Source organism: Chiloscyllium punctatum, chromosome 7 (assembly GCF_047496795.1).
Source record: "Chiloscyllium punctatum isolate Juve2018m chromosome 7, sChiPun1.3, whole genome shotgun sequence".
NCBI classification, from domain to species: Eukaryota; Metazoa; Chordata; class Chondrichthyes; order Orectolobiformes; family Hemiscylliidae; genus Chiloscyllium; species Chiloscyllium punctatum.
In genome coordinates this window covers 37,325,874-37,345,490 of record NC_092745.1, presented here as the reverse complement: position 1 = coordinate 37,345,490, position 19,617 = coordinate 37,325,874, and the positions used below count along the sequence as shown (strand labels likewise).

Here is a 19,617-nt window from a genome sequence, read left to right as displayed (position 1 = left end):
AGTAACTGTCTCCTTGACTTGTCCGGACTTGTCCGACCTGCCTATCTCCTTTTCCACCTATCCACTCCACCCTCTCCTCCTTGACCTATCACCTTCATCTCCTCCCCCACTCACCCATTGTACTCTACGCTACTCTCTCCCCACCCCCACCCTCCTCTAGCTTATCTCTCCATGCTTCAGGCTCACTGCCTTTATTCCTGATGAAGGGCTTTTGCCCGAAACGTCGATTTCGCTGCTCGTTGGATACTGCCTGAACTGCTGTGCTCTTCCAGCACCACTAATCCAGTATTTGCTTTCCAGCATCTGCAGTCATTGTTTTTACCTAAATGAAGGTAAGGGCAGAGTTGAGTGTTCAACTCCTCAACGAACACTCTGAATCATTCCCTACCCTCCCACCTCCATACTGATCCAGAACCTCAAAGTCCAGACATCCTCCACACTCTGAGACAGTGAATTCCATAGATTCACAACTCTTTGGGAGAAGTAATTTCTCCTCAGCTATGTGTACATTCTGCTACTCTTTATCCTCAAGCTTTCGTTCTGAATTCCCCCACAGGAGGAAACATCCCCTCCACATCTACTTTGTGCGTCTCTCAGAACAAGGCCCATCAGGGCAAGATGGGGAAGACTGTTGTGCTGTGTTAACACATAGTTCCAGCTGTCCAGAAAACTCTCCCACTCTTACTGGCCTATCAAAAGGATTTACACATTGATAATCAGCTCACTTGACCGTGTTATGAGCCAGTTTCTGTGGCAATTATGTCTTGAGGTACAAAGATAGCGACACTATCCAATAGACTATATGGCCTCCTGTACTCCAAGAGATTTCATCACTGCTCTTTCCCTACACTCACCCCAGTGATTAGCCTGCACCACCATCCTTGTACTGCACATGATGAATTGTTAAATCCTTAATGGCTCCTCTGTATTGCAAACAGCCCTAGTATTTTAGATCTTTCTCTTGACTGGAGTTTCACATTCCCAGCCCAACACCGGTGATTTTATGTTGTATGTTATCTATGTCTTAAACATCCTTCCTATACTGAACCAGCAAAAATGGATCCATACTTTACTCCTGATTCAGCCCCCATTAGTGGGGGTGAAATCAACCTGACCTTTGTACCCTGACCCATTTTGTTTTCTACTGGCTTCAATAAAACATGAAAATCAGGCATTGTAGGATTTTCTTATAGTTCCTCTTTCCCAAATCTGCATCACCGCCAATACCGGATCCCTCAGCAGACCACTTTGATTTTTGCAATGTCTTCAAAAATATGCACTCAAACTGCCAATAGCCTGAGTGTTGGCAGCAACAGGAGTCACCCACGAACTTCCCATTTCTTGCTTTCTCTTCCCAGAATGCATTGTCTTACACTTCTTCATGTTAAACAGCATTTGCCCCTTGTCTGCCCAGTCCCTACCTTCCTCTGAAGATACTTCAGGTCCTCCTTACCATTTCTTTGCACGTGCAGACTCTGCCACCCCCCCCCCCCCCCCCCCCACCAAGTCTCCTACTTTTGTTTGGTTGATAAATTTGGATATCATGGATCTGATTCTCCCTGGAGGTGGCAAAAAGTCAAAATAATAGGGCAGGTCTGTCCCGGCAAAAGACACAACTCCTTCACAACACATAGTGTCATCGAGTCAGAGAGATATACAACACAGATACAGACCCTTCGGTCCAACCCGTCCATGCCGACCAGATATCCCAACCCAATCTAGTCCCACCTGCCAGCACCTGGCCCCTATCCCTCCAAACCCTTCCTATTCATATACCCATCCAGATGCCTTTTACATGTTGCAATTGTACCAGCTTCCACCACTTCCTCTGGCAGCTCATTCCATATACGTACCACCCTCTGCATGAAAACATTGCCCTCAGGTTTCTTTTATATCTTTCCCCTCTCACCCTAAACCTAGGCCCTCTAGTTCTGGACTCCTCCACACCAGGGAAAAGACTTTGTCTATTTATCCTATCCATGCCCCTCATGATTTTATAAACTTCCATAAGGTCACCCCTCAGCCTCCGACGCTCCAGGGAAAACAGCCCCAGCCTGTTCAGCCTCTCCCTGTAGCTCAGATCCTCCAACCCTGGCAACATCCTTGTAAATCTTTTCTGAACCCTTTCAAGGTTCACAATATCTTTCCAATAGGAAGGAGACCAGAATTGCATGCAATATTCCAACAGTGGCCTAACCAATGTACTGTACAGCCGCAACATAACCTCCCAACTCCTGTAGGAGAAAGTGAGGACTGCAGATGCTGGAGATCAGAGCTGAAAATGTGTTGCTGGAAAAGCGCAGCAGGTCAGGCAGCATCGAAGGAGCAGGGGAATCGACGTTTCGGGCATGAGTCCTTCTTCAGGATTCCTGAATAAGGGCTCATGCCCGAAACATCGATTCCCCTGCTCCTTGGATGCTGCCTGACCTGTTGCGCTTTTCCAGCGACACATTTTCAGCTCCCAATTCCTGTACTCAATACTCTGACCAATAAAGGAAAACAAACCAAATGCCTTCTTTACTATCCTATCTACCTACGACCCCACATTCAAGGAGCTATGAATCTGCACTCCAAGGTCTCTTTGTTCAGCAACACTCCCTAGGACCTTACCATTAAGTGTATAAGTCCTGCTAAGATTTGCTTTCCCAAAATGCAGCACCTCACATTTATCTAAATTAAGCTCCATCTGCCACTTCTCAGCCCATTGGCCCATCTGGTCCAGATCCTGTTGTAATCTAAGGTAATCTGCTATCCACTACACCTCCAATTTTGGTGTCATCTGCTCACATCCAAATCATTTATGTAAATGATGAAAAGTAGTGGACCCAGTACAGATCCTTGTGGCACTCCACTGGTCACAGGCCTCCAGTCTGAAAAACAACCCACCACCCTCTCTCTTCTACCTTTGAGCCGGTTCTGTAACCAAATGGCTAGCTCTCTCTGTATTCCATGAGATCTAACCTTGCTAACCAGTCTCCCATGGGGAACCTTGTCGAATGCCTTACTGAAGTCCATATAGATCACATCTACTGCTCTGCCCTCATTAATCTTCTTTGTTACTTCTTCAAAAAACTCAAGTTTGTGAGACATGATTTCCCACGCACAAAGCCATGTTGACTATCCCTAATCAGTCCTTGCCTTTCCAAATACGTGTACATCCCGTCCCTCAGGATTCTCTTCAACAACTTGCCCACCACTGAGATCAGGCTCACCCGTCTATAGTTCCCTGGCTTGTCTTTACCGCCCTTCTTAAACAGTGGCACTACGTTTGCCAACCTCTAGTCTTCCGGCACCTCACCTGTGACTATCGATGATACAAATAGCAAGAGGCCCAGCAATCACTTCTCTACCTTCCCACAGAGTTCTCGGGTACACCTGATCAGGTCCTGGGGATTTATCCATCTTTAACCGTTTCAACACATCCAGCACTTCCTCCTCTGTAATATGGACATTCTGCAAGGTGTCAGTACCTATTTCCTCACATGCTATATCTTCCATGTCCTTTTCCACAGTAAATACTGATGCAAAATACTCGTTTAGTATCTCCCTCATCTCCAGCCATCTCCACACAAAAGCCGCTGTGCTGATCTTTGAGGGGCCCTATCTCTCCCCAGTTACCCTTTTGTCCTTAATGTATTTGTAGAACCCCTTTGGATTCTCCTTAATTCTATTTGCCAAAGCTATCTCATGTCCCCTTTCTGCCCTCCTGATTTCCCTCTTAAGTATACTACTACTGCCTTTATACTCTTCTAAGGATTCACTCGATATATCCTGTCTATGCTTCCTCCTTTTTCTTAACCAAACCCTCAATTTCTCTAGTCATCCAGCATTCCCTAAACCTACCAGCCTTCCCTTTCACCCGAACAGGAATATACCGTCTCTGGACTCTCATTATCTCATTTCTGAAGGCTTCCCATTTTCTAGCCATCCCTTTACCTGCGAACATCTGTCCCCAATCAGCTTTTGAAAGTTCTTGCCTAATACCATCAAAAATTGGCCTTTCTCCAATTTAGAACTTCAACTTTTAGATCTGGTCTATCCTTTTTCATCACCATTTTAAAACAAATAGAATTATGGTCGCTGGTCCCAAAATGCATCCCCACTGACACCTCAGTCACCTTCCCTGCCTTATTTCCCAAGAGTAGGTCAAGTTTTGCACCTTCTCTAGTAGGTACATCCACATACTGAATCAGAAAATGTTCTTGTACACACTTAACAAATTCCTCTCCATCTAAACCTTTAACACTATGGCAGTCCCAATCTATGTTTGGAAAGTTAAAATCCCCGACCATAACCACCCTATTATTCTTACAGATAGCTGAGATCTCCTTACAAATTTGTTTTTCAATTTCCCCCTGACTATTAGGGGGTCTATAATTCAATCCCAATAAGGTGATCATCCCTTTCTTATTTCTCAGTTCCACCCAAATAACTTCCCTGGATGTATTCCTGGGAATATCCTCCCTCAGCACAGCTGTAATGCTATCCCTTATCAAAAATGCCACCCCCCTCCTCTCTTGCCTCCCTTTCTATCCTTCCTGTTGCATTTGTATCCTGGAACATTAAGCTGCCAGTCCTGCCCATCCCTGAGCCATGTTTCCGTAATTGCTATGATATCCCAGTCCTATGTTCCTAACCATGCCCTGAATTCATCTGCCTTCCCTGTTTAGGCCCCTTGCATTGAAATAAATGCAGTTTAATTGATCAGTCCTACCTTGTTCTCTGTTTTGTCCCTGCCTGCCCTAATTGTTTGAGTTGCCTTTGTTCTCAACTGTACTAGTCTCAGATTGATGTCTTTCTTCACTATCTCCCTGGATCCCAACCACACACCCCTCCTCCCCCCCACCCAAACCTTACTAGTTTAAATCCTCCCGAGCAGCTCTAGCAAATTTCCCTGCCAGTTTCTTCGTCCACTTCTAATTTAGGTGCAATCCGTTCTTCTTGTACAGGTCACTTCTACCCCAAAACAGCTTCCAATGATGCAAAAATGTGAATCCTCCTCCTATACACCAGCTCCTCAGCCATGCATTCATCTGCTCTATCCTCCTATTCCTGCCCTCACTAGCTCGTAGCACTGGGAGTAATCCAGATATTACTAATCTCGAGGACTTACTTTTTAAATTCCTGCTTAACTCTCTATAACCTCCGTTCAGAATCTCAACCTTTTCCCTTCCTATGTCGTTGGTTCCAATGTGGACAATGACCTCTGGCTGGCCCCTCTCCCCCGTGAGAACATTCTGCGCCCTCTCTGAGACATCCTTGATCCTGGCACCAGGGAAGCAACACACCATTCTGCTTTTTCTCTGCTGGCCACAGAAATGTCTGTCCGTACTTCGGACTAACACAATCGATCTTTTGGAAGCCGACGTACCCCTTGTTGCATTAGAGCCAGTCTCAATACCAGAAACTTGGCTGTTCGTGCTACGTTCCCCTGAGAATCCATCACCCCCTACATTTTTCAAAACAGCATACCTGTTTGAAATCATTGTTTATGTTCTGAGTAAGAAGGTCCATGGGATCATTATGACCCACCATCATTCAACTGGATAATTAATGGCCAGTAAGGACACCAGACTTGCCACTTCCCCCATCCACAGATGTCCTTGGTGGTTGGGAAAGATGACTAGTTTCTGGGCTAGAAAACCAGGGCAATCTACCTGTTGGGTTGAGAGAGAGAGAGAGAGAGCCCCCTAAGTGCCTCAATGTGGGGGCAGAGGCATGAATGGAGGTGAGCAAACAAACAAGGAACAACAGGGGTAGGGCAGTCAGCCTGCTTAGTCATTCTATAACATGATGGCTGATTGTAACCTCAACTCCACATTCCTAAACATCCCAATACATTTTTCTCCTCGGTAATCAAGTATCTAGCTATTTTTAAAACGTTCTGCACGTACTGCTTTTTGAGGAAGGGAATTCCAAAGACTAACAACCCTCTGAGAGAAAATGTGTTTCCTCATTCCTGGGCGTTTCCTCATTTTTAGGTGTGGTCACTGAAAGCTAACCCACTGCCCTTGCTTCCAACAGCCACGCAGCTCCCACCCCCTGCAAGAAGGGTGTAACACATAATTACCATCTCGCTATTGGCTTCGCAAGGAGTCCATGCCCCCAGTTGGAGAACTCTAGGACCCAAGAAGCTGCCACCTTCTGATTGGCTGTCAGCTTCTGGGGTGCCTGTACGAAGGGCTGTGATTCGCTGTAAAAGTTGTGCCTGCCAGCTCTTAGTGAGTCGATTGGCCAGAGATGAGGCAGGTTTTCTTGGTGGTGATGGGGGATGGTTGCTAAGGACAACTCCCGTGCCCACCCTCTTTCTAAGCAAAATGGACAGCTTCTCCCCAGCTCCTCGCACTCCTGAGTCTCAACCCTCCAAATTTCTTTGAAGTTTGACGTCACACATAGACCGGTTGGTTAACAAGGTGGTTAGCATGCTCAGACCTGGAGGTGGGACATCATGTTGAGGTTGTACAGGAAATTGGTGAGGCCTCTTCTGGGGTGCTGTGTGCTGTTCTGGTCTCCCGGTTATAGGAAGGATATTGTTAAACTGGAGAGGGTCGGGAAGGGATTTTACCAGGATGTTGCTGGGGATGGAAGATTTGAGTTATAAGGAGAGGCTGGATAAGCTGGGGTGTTTCTCCACTGGAGCTTAGGGGGTTCAGGGGTGACCTTATAGAGGTTTATAAAATCATAGGGGGCAGAGATAAGATGATTGGCAGGTGTCTTTTCCCAAGGGCGGTGGAGGGGGGGGTGGGGGGGGGGGGGTATTTCACGACTAAGGAGCATATTTTTAAGGTGAGAGGAAAGAACTAAAAAAGGACGAGGTGCAATTTATTTTACAGAGTGGTTTGTGTTTGGAATGACCTTCCAGAGGAAGTGGCTGATGTGAGTACAGTTACAATGTTTAAAAGATATTTGGATAAGTATATGACGAGGAAATGTTTGAAGGGATATTGGCCAAGAGCAGGCAGGTGGGACTAGTTTGGTTTGGGATTATGGCGGGCATGGACTGGTTAGACCGAAGGGCCTATTTCCACGCTCAATGACTCTGTGTACCGAGACTGCTTTCCACACAGTTCATAGTTTGAAACCTTCAGGGTCCAGTTAAACAAAGTCAAATTCGCCCATAGAATTCCCCCGCACCAGTGAACAGCGGGGAATGGAGTGGAGGATAAAAGAGCATAGAAGCAGGTTTTATGTCGATTTTAAAACTTTACACAATACTGAGTTATCCCTTTCGGTGAGGAATGGGGGACGTGAAACTCTGAAAGTAGCTATACAAATGCAATTCTAGCAGGAAATGTTGGAAAGGTTCAGGTAGCATCCGTGGAGGGTGGGGAAACAGAATCAATGTTTCAGGATGACGAGCCTTCAGCACAACACAGTTAATTCTGCTTCTCACTCAACAGATGTTGCCACAACCTGACAGGCGCGTTCACTTTGTTCTGTACATAGTCCAGATTTTCAACATCTGTGGCATTTTACTGTTGTACACGTGCATTTCGGTCTTCCCTATCAAACAACATAAGTCTGTGGCCGCTGCTGTTAAATAAATAGCAAATTTATTTCACAAGTTTTGTTTCTGTGTTGAATATTTCAAAATGATTACTGGCAAGGATAAGGCCGTTCCCATGATGAAGCCACTGAAACTGTCGCTGCTGTTGGGTCAGGAAATAAAACCGAAGAGTCCTTTTAGTTTAAAAAGGCTGACCCAGTGATGGTTTGCTAGTATTTGGATGTCACTTTCTGACAGGGCGAGACCATATTGCCTTGGTCCAGTCACACATCCCTAGTTTATTTTATCATTCATGTCCACCTTTGTGTAGTTTACGAGCAAGTATAAACTGGCTCATTCTGTGTTTGTGGTTCTCAGTTAGCTGGCTCATTAATCACCACCCCCCCTCCCCGCCTCGACACCAGGGAATAAATAGCTTGGTTTGGAGGTCAAAGAATCAGTCCGAATGAATTTAAAAATAAAGCCTCATTCCTGCAGAATGTGAAGGTGTAGATCAATACTGAGGGCCAGCGGGACTATCCAGCCAATCAGATATTGAGGAAGGTTCCAGCCCATAAGAATTTGGGAAGAGTAAATATCTCAGTGAGGAACTTCAACATGTCACACAGGACAAAGCTATGTGCGACAAGGATGCTTAACATCAATATGAATGTAGGATCCCCACTGAGACAACAATAGGTTGTGGAAAGCAGCAGATACAGTTGGAATGGTTTCGATGTTGAAGCTGCCTCATCCTTCCCAGTAACATTGTGTGTAAACATACAGGGGCCCCAGTCTTTGATAGGGCACCCAAATGGCAGCTTGTTACAGTCCCATGCCTATGTTCTGAGCACAAGGACTCAGGATGGTAAGTGTTGGAGTGTGTGTAAGTCCCGAAAGTGCTTTGAACGGACAGCTCGAGTGTTTGTGAATCCAGGCCAATGGCCATTACTGTTCCTGTGGCTGTCTGGTTCCACTGCGCCTTCTGACCCAAATGGAGACTGTGCTGTGCCTTAGCATCAGGCTGTTCACCTCACTGAAGCTCAGACCTTCAACACTTTCTCCATTCACCTCCAAAATCTCATCGCCCACTTCCAGCAATCCAGCGTACAGTTTCTCCGCATTCCGGTCTGCCATCTGGTGAATGAATATACCTAGAGGAAGGAGGAAAGAAAAGCACACAAATTAACATGGTAAAAACCGGGCAGATCAAAGGCCTCGATTTTCACAGGGTTTAACGGAGGTTCCAGCACTATCCAGAAAAAAGTGGATGGGACACGGATCCTGAAATGCCGCCCGCATTTCCAACATTCCATTTCTTTTGGGAGGAAGAAGTGTGACTCCCACGTGTACACCTCTGAGACTCTATGAGGGAAATCCAAACTCAGCAGACCCCAGCTGAACTCAGTGCAATTTCATCTCAGTGTAATTTCACTGCAGCAAGGACCACAGTGCAGCGTGAGAGAGTTCCAAGTATTGCGAGTCATTGAAAATGCTCTTGCAGGGTAGATAAGGGTCTGTTAAATCAGCCCCTTAAAAATCAACTAAAAAGGCTGCCTGTGCCACCGTGGGTTGAAAAAGAAATCTGCTCCCGAAGTTACAATGTTACTGGGAAGTATGATGGCAGTTTCAATGATGAAACCATTCCAACTACTTCCATTGACTGCTTGCTACAGCTCACCATCATCACAGCAGGGGTCCTACATTGATTTGTGGCTCAAAGTGGCTATGAAAGGATTGGCTATCTTTGATGTGTGATTATGAATACTGATCTGTTCTTTTTTTTTATAAAGGAATAATTTTTGAGGGGGTTTCAATATCTGAATTGGGCTTTCAAGAATAGGATAAAGGCTGTAGCGCACATTCGGAGTTTCATTTTAGATTAGATTCCCTAAAGTGTGGAAACAGGCTCTTCGGCCCAACCAGTCCACACCGACAAATAACCCACCCAGACCCATTTCTCTCTGACTAATGCACCTAGCACTTTGGGCCATTTAGCATGGCCAATTCACCTGACCTGCACATCTTTGGGCTGTGGGAGGAAACCGGAGGAAACCCACACAGACACGGGGAGAATGTGCAAACTCCAAACAGACAGTCGCCCAAGGCTGGGATTGAACCTGGATCCTTGGTGCTGTGACGCAACAGTGCTAACCACTGAGCCACTGTGCCACCTATTTATTTCAATTCAACATGGTTCCTAAAGTCTGTCCATGGTGGACATTGGGTGAGCTGGCATGGAGAGTATAAGGCAAAGAGTGGTGGGTGGATACACACAAGTTTTGCATGGATGGGGCATGGTGAGTAAGTGAGGGCATGACAGGGTGAGGCATCTGAGGGATAACTGTTTCATGCAAAGGGCAGTGCGTGTATGGAATGACCAGCCAGAGGAATTGATAGAGGTGGGTAAAGTTACATTAAAAAGATATTAGGACAGGTACTTGAACAGGAAAGGTTTAGAGGTGTATATGGGTCAAATGCAAGCACATGGGACTAGTTCAGTTTAGCATTCCTGGTCAGCATGGAGAAGTTGGATTGAAGGGTCTGTTTCCACTGTGTGGCTGTATGACTCTATGAATAAGGGCCAGAAGACCTGACATTGAACAAAATACTTTCAACAAAGTCTGAGATGTACCAAGTCGGGCCTTTTAATCACCATTCCATCCCCGACAAACACCCCCCCTACCCCTCAGCCTGACTCCATCCTCTAACCCACTTCCTCTCCCAGAGAGAGGACCTTGCCATTTGGGTGAGTTTCTCATGTGGTTAGTCAGGAGCTTTCCCATCGTGAGCTTACCAGCCTTGCTGGCAAAAATCAGGCCAAAGTTCATTTACTAATCTGCATCGCTTGGAGTGGGTGCTGTTTGGTAGATGTGCTTGAAATGGACAGTGATAATGGGTATAACAATGTAATGAGAGCCTGGCAGGGAAGAACAAATCTAAATGGAAACAGGTTTTAAGGGTCGCAAGGATAAGCGAAAAGATCTTGTGGCACATCCCTACCTCTAGGCCAGAAACCAGGGGTTCGTGCTTCACCTTAGGACCAGTTGTTTGTAATGTAACCCCTGGAACAGGGTGACTAAGTAGCCCCAATACCCCCCCGGAGGCAGGCAGTAAGAGTGAGAGAGTCTCCAGGTCAGCTGACCTGCAGGAGGCAGTGACGAGTCCTTCAGGGTGGATCAATCTGATGGCCTAACCCTGGAAATAAGGACAGATCGACAAGGAGAAGAATAGATTGCTCATACTGGAGTCGCAGAGGTCTACAGCATGGGTGTAGCCCTTTCGGCCCAACCTGTCCATGCAGCCCAGTTTTCACAATTAACCTAGTCCCATTTGCCTGCATTTGGTCCACATCCCTCCAATACCTAGCCCATCCATGTACCTGTCCAAATGTTTCTTAAATGACAAAATTGTACTTGCCTCCACCACTACCTCTGGCAGCCCGTTGCAGACTCCCACCACCCTGTGTGTGAAACAAGTGCCCCTCTGGATCCTTTTGTAACTTTCCCCTCGCACCTTAAACCTCTAGTTTTAGCCTCCTCTACCATGGAGAAGAGCTGTTGGCTATCTCCTTATCTCTGCCTCTCATGATTTTATAGACCTCTACAAGGTTGCCCCTCAGACTCCTAAACTCAGGGAGAAAAAAACTCCCCAACCTATCTAGCTTCTCCTTATAACTCAAACCTTCCAGTCCAGAGAGCATCCTATTAAATCTTTTCTGCACGCTTTCTAGTTTAATAATATCCTTTCTATAGCTGGGCGACCAGAAACGCATACCAAATAGAATATTGTTCCTGAATTACTTGTTGCATTACAAAGTTAGACAGTGATGAGGGAATCATGACATGATCTTCACATCGCTGGGAGACACAGGTTCCTATCACATTACTGGGAAAACAGGGGAAAAAAGTCTTCAGGGGGTGTCTTGGCCAAATGCCTCATTCGATCAACACCCTCTAAATAAGCACAATACATTATTTACCTCATGGATGTTTGCAGAGGTGTTATTCTTGCTAAATTTACCAACTGATACCAGTCTATCAAGACATGGACTGTCTTCAGTTGGCATTGTGGCTTTCTAAGATGCTGTCTGAGGATATTTGGTGAATTTGAGAAATGTGTTGTTTAAAACCATGAGCATGGGCTCTGCACAGCTGTAGACCTGATACTTAAAAGCCTTCTTTTTATACAGATTGCCAAGAAGGCCCAGGTTTCATAGTTTCACAGTAATAGAAGTAGGAGTAGGCCATTTGGCCCATCAAGCCTGCTCCACCATTCATTAAGATCATGGCTGATCTATCCATCGTCTCAGCCCCTCCTACCTGCACTATCCCCATTAACCCTTAATTAATGCAAAAGCCCATCCAATGGTGTCTTGAAAATATTTAATAACGTTTCCTCTACAGCTTCCTTGGGCACAGAAATGGTGGGCAGCACGGTGGCACAGTGGTTAGCACTGTTGCCTCACAGCGCCAGAGACCCGGGTTCAATTCCCGCCTCAGGCGACTGACTGTGTGGAGTTTGCACGTTCTCCCCGTGTCTGTGTGGGTTTCCTCCGGGTGCTCCAGTTTCCTCCCACACTCCAAAGATGTGCAGGTCAGGTGAATTGGCCATGCTAAATTGCCCGTAGTGTTAGGTAAGGGGTATGGGTGGGTTGCGCTTTGGCGGGTCGGTGTGGACTTGTTGGGCCGAAGGGCCTGTTTCCACACTGTAATGTAATCTAATCTAAATCCATCCTGAGAATTCCATCGATTCACTACTCTCTGGGAAAAGCAGTTGGTCCTCATCTCTGTTCCTCATCTCTGTCCTAAATCTACTCCCCCCAATCCTAGTCTCACAGCAGAAACAACTTGCCTGCCTTTATCTTAAGTATCCCTTTCATAGTTTTATATGTTTCTATAAGATCCCCTCTCAACCTTCTAAATTCTAGCGAGTGCAGTCCCAGGTGACTCAACCTCTCCTCATAGGGTAACCCCGTCATCTCCAAAATCAAGTTGGTGAACCTCCTCTGCACCGCCTCCCAAGCCTGTATATCCTTCCTCAAGTGAGGTGAGTTGGGGGTTCAGAGCTTGGCACTGTGGTTGCGAATGAAGGACTTGCGTTCCTTTCAAAGTGACTCCCTGAAGTCCGTGAGATCGGACCAAAGGGGCCCTACCCACTGAATGTGGGGGTGTAGGAGATGGCAGAAATCAGACCATGTACCCAGGGACTGATAGACACTGGAGGGTGGGAATGGTGTGTGTGTGCCACAGCATAACTAGGGAGTCTGAGGGACTGGGGCCCTCAGTCCCAAATCTCCCGAGTGTTCTCCCTCACAACCTCGAGTGTGTATGTCCCGAATGGACTAGAGGGGCTGAGTGACCTTCCCTATCCTTCTTTCCTGATGAAGGGCTCAGGCCCGAAACATCGATTCTCCTGCTCCTCGGATGCTGCCTGACCTGCTGTGCTTTTCCAGCAACACACCCTCGACTTTGATCTCCAGCATCTGCAGACCTCACTATTTCCTTCCCTGTCCCTCTGTTCAAAGGTGCGCATGATTTCCCAGTGAGGTTACAGCGATGGAATGGGATCCAATTCCACCCCCACCCCCTCCAAAGCCTCCTCTCCATCCCCCACACACACACACACACACACAGACAGACAAATACCAGGCCATTCACAGCTCCTATAACCAGGGAGTCCTCAGACAGTCAGGAGGATGGAACTGCAGTACTTACGGCCACTCAGTCTGGAGATGTGAAACCCAAACAGCGCCCCTGCTGGTTTGGAGAGTTCAAGCATGAAGCTGGCATTAGCAAATGTCTGCGTCACTTGGCCCACCAGCCTTGGGTGTCTGGGTGGGGCAAGATCACCTCCATGGAGAGCCGTCCCTGGGCTGCAGCGAGTCTGGGCCTCACTGTCAACAGGAAATGGAAGACATCTGAACAAAGCACACACACAGCCGGTCACCACCTCAACGTCCCGTGGAGATACACCTCCCCCCACCCAACACTGCAACAGTCTGTTGTCAGACAGACCCACCCAATGGTGCCAATTCTACAGCACTGGGACCCACAGCAGCACATCTGTGGCACGCCCAGTCACACTGGACAGTGAAGAAGGTTATCTCAGAGTACAACGGGACCATGATCAGATGGGTCGTGGAGTGGCAGGTGGAGTTTAATTGAGATAAATGTGAGATGTTGCATTTTGGTAAGGCAAACCAGGGCAGGACTTGTACACTTAATGGTAGGGTCCTGGGGAGTGTTGCTGAACAAAGAGACCTTGGAGTGCAGGTTCATAGTTCCTTGAAAGTGGAGTCGCAGGTAGATAGGGTAGTGAAGAAGGCATTTGGTACGCTTTCCAGGATAGTGGAGTAGGGATTTGCCTTCACTGGTCAGTGCACTGTGTATAGGAGTTGGGACGTCATGTTGTGGCTGTATAAAACATTGGTCACGCTACTTTTACAATAGTGTGAACAATTCTGGTCTCCCTTCCATAGTAAGGATGTTGTGAAACTTGAAAGGAAAAGAGTTACAAGGATGTTGCTGGAACTGGAGATTTTGAGCTACTGGGAGAGGCTGAATAGACTGGGGCTATTTTCCCTGGAGCATAGGAGGCTGAGGAATGATCTTATAGCAGTTTATAAAATCCCAAGGAACATGGATAGGGTAAATAGACAAGGTGTTTTCCCCAGGCTATGGGAGTCCAAAAAGAGACGGCATAGGTTTAAGGTCAAAGGGGGAACATTTAAAAGGGATTTGAGGGGCAACCTTTTCACACAGAGGGTGGCGCGTGTGTGGAATGAGCTGCCAGAGGAAGTGGTGGAGGCTGGTACAATTGCAACATTTAAAAGGCTTCTGGATGATTATATGAATAGGAAGGGTTTAGAGGGATGTGGGCCAAATACTAGCAAATGGGACTAGATTAACAAAGGCTATCTAGTTGGCGTGGACTGGTTGGACTGAAACATCTGTTTCCGTGCTGTACGATTCTATGACCTGAGCTCTCTCTTTGGGATCTCCAGGGAACACGTGGAAGGTCTGAGAGATGATCAATTCCCCAGTGAGGCTAACACTAACAACTGGTCAAATCAGTCAGCAGAGATGGTACAGCATGTAAGCCCAGTTGTGACCTGATATGGCTTGGTCTTTGATGAGTCAGTGCTCCAGAGCACATCATACAGGCTGAGAGTACACTGCAATGCTCAGAGGATCAGTACTGAGGGAGTGCCTCACTGTCACAGGGTCAGTACTGAGGGAGTGCTGCACTGTCAAAGGGTCAGTACTAAGGGAGTCCCGCACTATCAAAGGATCAGTACTGAGGGAGTGCCGCACCATCAGAGGGTCAGTACTGAGGGAGTGCCGCACTGTCGGAGGGTCAGTACTGAGGGAGTGCTGCACTGTCAGAGGGTCAGTGCTGAGGGAGTGCCGCACTGTCAGAGGGTGAGTACTGAGGGAGTGCCTCACTGTCAGAGGGTCAGTACTGAAGGAGTGCCACACTGTCAGAGGGTCAGTACTGAGGGAGTGCTGCACTGTCAGAGGGTCAGTACTGAGGGAGTGCTGCACTGTCAGAGGGTCAGTACTGAGGGAGTGCAGCATGGTTAGAGGGTCTGTACTGAGGGAATGCAGCACCGTCAGAGGGTCAGTACTGAGGGAGGGCCATACTGTCAGAGGGACAGTACTCAGGGAGTGCCACACTGTCGGAGGGTCAGTACTGAGGGAGTGCCTCACTGTCACAGGGTCAGTACTGAGGGAGTGCCGCACCGTCAGAGGGTCAGTACTGAGGGAGTGCTGCACTGTCGGAGGGTCAGTTCTGAGGGAGTGCTGCACTGTCAGAGGGTCAGTACTGAGGGACTGCCGCACTGTCAGAGGGTCAGTACTGAAGGAGTGCCACACTGTCAGAGGGTCAGTACTCAAGAAGAACTGCACTAACAGAATGTCAGTACTGAGAGAGTGCCACACTGTCAGAGGGTCAGTACTGAGAGAGTGCCACACTGTCAGAGGGTCAGTACTGAGGGAGGGCCACACTGTCAGAGGGTCAGTACTGAGAGAGTGCCACTCTGTCAGAGGGTCAGTACTGAGGGAGTGCAGCACCGTGAGAGGGTCAGTACTGAGGGAGTGCAGCACTGTCAGAGGGTCAGTACTGAGGGAGGGCCACACTGTCAGAGGGTCAGTACTGAGGGAGGGCCACACTGTCAGAGGGTCAGTACTGAGGGAGGGCCGCACTGTCACAGGGTCAGTACTGAGGGAGGGCCGCACTGTCAGAGGATGAGTACTGAGGGAAGGCCGCACTGTCAGAGGGTGAGTACTGAGGGAGTGCCTCACTGTCAGAGGGTCAGTACAGAGGGAGTGCCGCACTGTCGGAGGGTCAGTACTGAAGGAGTGCTGCATTGTCAGAGGGTCAGTCCTGAGGGAATGCCTCACTGTCAGAGGGTCAGTCCTGAGGGAGTGCCGCACTGTCAGAGGGTCAGTACTGAGGGAGTGCCGCACTGTCAGAGGGTCAGTACTGAGGGAGTGCTGCACTGTCAGAGGGTCAGTACTGAGGGAGTGCCACACTGTCGGAGGTCAGTACTCAGGGAGGGCCGCACTGTTGGAGAGTCAGTACTGAGGGAGTGCCACACTGTCAGAGGGTCAGTACTGAGGGAGTGCCGTACCGTCACAGGGTCAGTACTCAGGGAGGGCCATACTGTCAGAGGGTCAGTACTCAGGGAGGGCCGCATTATCACAGGGTCAGTACTGAGGGAGTGCAGCACTGTCAGAGGGTCAGTACTGAGGGAGGGCCACATTGTCACAGGGTCAGTACTGAGGGAGTGCAGCACTGTCAGAGGGTCAGTACTGAGGGAGTGCCGCACTGTCGGAGGGTCAGTACTGAGGGCGGGCCGCACTGTCAGAGGGTCAGTACTGAGGGCGGGCCGCACTGTCAGAGGGTCAGTACTTAGGGCGGGCCGCACTGTCAGAGGGTCAGTACTGATGGAGGGCCGCACTGTCACGGTCAGTACTGAGGGAGTGCCGCATTGTCAGAGGGTCAGTACTCAGGGAGGACCATACTGTCAGAGGGTCAGTTCTCAGGGAGGGCCGCACTGTCGGAAGGTTATTACTGAGGGAGTGCTGCACTGTCGGAGGGTCAGTTCTGAGGGAGTGCTGCACTGTCAGAGGGTCAGTACTGAGGGACTGCCGCACTGTCAGAGGGTCAGTACTGAAGGAGTGCCACACTGTCAGAGGGTCAGTACTCAAGAAGAACTGCACTAACAGAATGTCAGTACTGAGAGAGTGCCACACTGTCAGAGGGTCAGTACTGAGAGAGTGCCACACTGTCAGAGGGTCAGTACTGAGGGAGGGCCACACTGTCAGAGGGTCAGTACTGAGGGAGGGCCGCACTGTCACAGGGTCAGTACTGAGGGAGGGCCGCACTGTCAGAGGATGAGTACTGAGGGAGGGCCGCACTGTCACAGGGTCAGTACTGAGGGAGGGCCGCACTGTCAGAGGGTGAGTACTGAGGGAGTGCTGCATTGTCAGAGGGTCAGTCCTGAGGGAATGCCTCACTGTCAGAGGGTCAGTCCTGAGGGAGTGCCGCACTGTCAGAGGGTCAGTACTGAGGGAGTGCCGCACAGTCAGAGGGTCAGTACTGAGGGAGTGCTGCACTGTCAGAGGGTCAGTACTGAGGGAGTGCCACACTGTCGGAGGTCAGTACTCAGGGAGGGCCGCACTGTTGGAGAGTCAGTACTGAGGGAGTGCCACACTGTCAGAGGGTCAGTACTGAGGGAGTGCCGTACCGTCACAGGGTCAGTACTCAGGGAGGGCCATACTGTCAGAGGGTCAGTACTCAGGGAGGGCCGCATTATCACAGGGTCAGTACTGAGGGAGTGCAGCACTGTCAGAGGGTCAGTACTGAGGGAGGGCCACATTGTCACAGGGTCAGTACTGAGGGAGTGCAGCACTGTCAGAGGGCCAGTACTGAGGGCGGGCCGCACTGTTAGAGGGTCAGTACTGAGGGAGTGCCGCACTGTCGGAGGGTCAGTACTGAGGGCGGGCCGCACTGTCAGAGGGTCAGTACTGAGGGCGGGCCGCACTGTCAGAGGGTCAGTACTTAGGGCGGGCCGCACTGTCAGAGGGTCAGTACTGATGGAGGGCCGCACTGTCACGGTCAGTACTGAGGGAGTGCCGCATTGTCAGAGGGTCAGTACTCAGGGAGGACCATACTGTCTGAGGGTCAGTTCTCAGGGAGGGCCGCACTGTCGGAAGGTTATTACTGAGGGTGAGTCCCATTGTCAGAGGGTCAGTACTGAGGGAGTGCCGCACTGTCGGAGGTTCAGTACTGAGGGAGGGCCGCACTGTCGGAGGGTCAGTGCTGAGGGAGGGCCACACTGTCAGAGGGTCAGTACTGAGGGAGTGCCACACTGTTAGAGGGTCAGTACTCAGGGAGGGCCATACTGTCAGAGGGTCAGTACTGAGGGAGGGCCGCACTGTCAGAGGGTCAGTACTGAGGGAGGGCCGCACTGTCAGAAGGTCAGTGATGATGGAGCGCAGTGGAGGCCAGGCGTTAAATGTCTTCAAGGCAGAGATTGATACGGGGAGAGTGCGGATAAGTGGTGTTGAAATGCCCATCAGCCATGACTCGATGGGCTGAATGGCCTTACTTCCACTCCTATGTCTTATGGTCTCTATAACCTGTTCTAAATCTGTAGCTCTTCTGGAGATTACTGTTATTTACTGAATGTCCCCAATCCCATACAGAAGGTGGTGTTGGGGCTTGCTGTTTCATTGTGTGTAGGAGTTCTGTTGATAATGAGCACCCCCCAGAACTACGTTTGGAATCCGAGGTGCTTTCCATGAGCACTCTTTGCCCACAACCTTAACTCACAGCGCTTTTATGATATGGTGGTAGTGTCAAGTTCCAGCTGCTCCAGAGGTGTGGCGTATTATCTCTGGACAATTTAATTAGAAAATATCTTTTACACTTTTTAATACCCACTTAGAGCTAAAATCCCTGCATCTCCAACAATGCAGCTTCCGCCTGGATCTAATACCCAAATCTGCAGTGTGAGATCTTAACCCAGAAACTCCTGACTCCCAAAATACCAGGACAAAACATCCCCTTTAACTTACCTCGTGTTCTTAAATTGAGCTCCAGTACCACCAGAATACTAATTTCCAAGTATTATGGGGCTTATTTTAAACCAGTTTTACCGTCTGGATAACTACATACACCTCAGTTTAAAGCTGAAAATCAATTCTCCCTCTTTTGATAACCTGCTAACTCACCTTCTACCCTCAAAGCTGCAGGGGGAACCGGGTAATGCTAGGACCCATAATTGCTACTGAAAAGAGCTGCCGAGGGGTGGCAATGTACTGGTAGGTGGTGCCGAGGACAGATGGCCGGAGGGATGACGGTAAATGAAATGTCTGGCTGGGTAAGTTAAAGCTGGGTAAACAAGGCTAGAAGGTGCCAAATTCAACCTCTTGTCTGGCTGTGGGCCATGGGGGAACATCCTCAGTCACTGCGATCCAAACAGGTGGGCATATTGCCCTCCACTACCCTCTCGTGGGTTTTGATGCCAACCTACCTCCCTGTAATGGGGGTCACAGCACTTAGAGTCATACAGCACGGGAACAGACCCTTTGTTCCAAACAGTCTGTGCCGACCATAATCCCAAACTGAATTAGTCCCACCTGCCTGCTCCTGGCCCATATCCCTCCCAAACCTTTTCTGTTCATGTACTCACTGAAGTATCTTACAAACAGTGTAACCGTACCCAGATCCATCACTTCCTCAGGCCATTCTTTTCACACATGTTGCCCCTCACGTCTTTTTAAAATCGCTCTCAGCTGAAAAATACGCTCCCTCGTCTGGAAATGCGCCACCCTAGGGAAAAAAAAAACACCTACCATTCACCCTATCTATGCCCTCATGATTTTATAAACCTCTATAAGGTTCCTATGCCTGGTGCTGGAAAAGCACGGCAGGTCAGGCAGCATCCGAGGAGCAGGGAAATCGACATTTCGGGTACAAGTCCTTCATCAGGAATGGCTTTCGTGTGGTTCCTGATGACGGTCATTCCTGATGAAGGGCAAATTGCCCGAAACGTCGATTTTCCTGCTCCTCGGATGCTGCCTGACCTACTGCGCTTTTCCAGCACCACACCTTTTGAC

General features: G+C 48.9%; 1 protein-coding gene across 7 annotated transcripts in view; it reads right to left on the bottom strand.

Annotated features, from left to right (window-relative positions):
- Nucleotides 1-7,258: 7,258 nt before the first annotated feature.
- LOC140479590 (uncharacterized protein KIAA1614-like) overlaps nucleotides 7,259-19,617 on the bottom strand; it is a 102,327-nt gene continuing 89,968 nt past the window's right edge. Inside the window, exons 7-8 of one of the 7 annotated variants that reach the window (XM_072573408.1) lie at nucleotides 13,204-13,382; nucleotides 7,260-8,640 (exon numbers count right to left, since the gene is read on the bottom strand). In XM_072573408.1, coding sequence (XP_072429509.1) covers nucleotides 8,435-8,640; nucleotides 13,204-13,382 — 385 coding nt within the window. In that variant the 3' untranslated portion in view covers nucleotides 7,260-8,434. Of the gene's footprint in view, nucleotides 8,641-13,203; nucleotides 13,407-19,617 lie in introns of those variants that run through there. The other 6 variants (XM_072573406.1, XM_072573405.1, XM_072573407.1 and 3 more) reach the window with 6 other exon arrangements.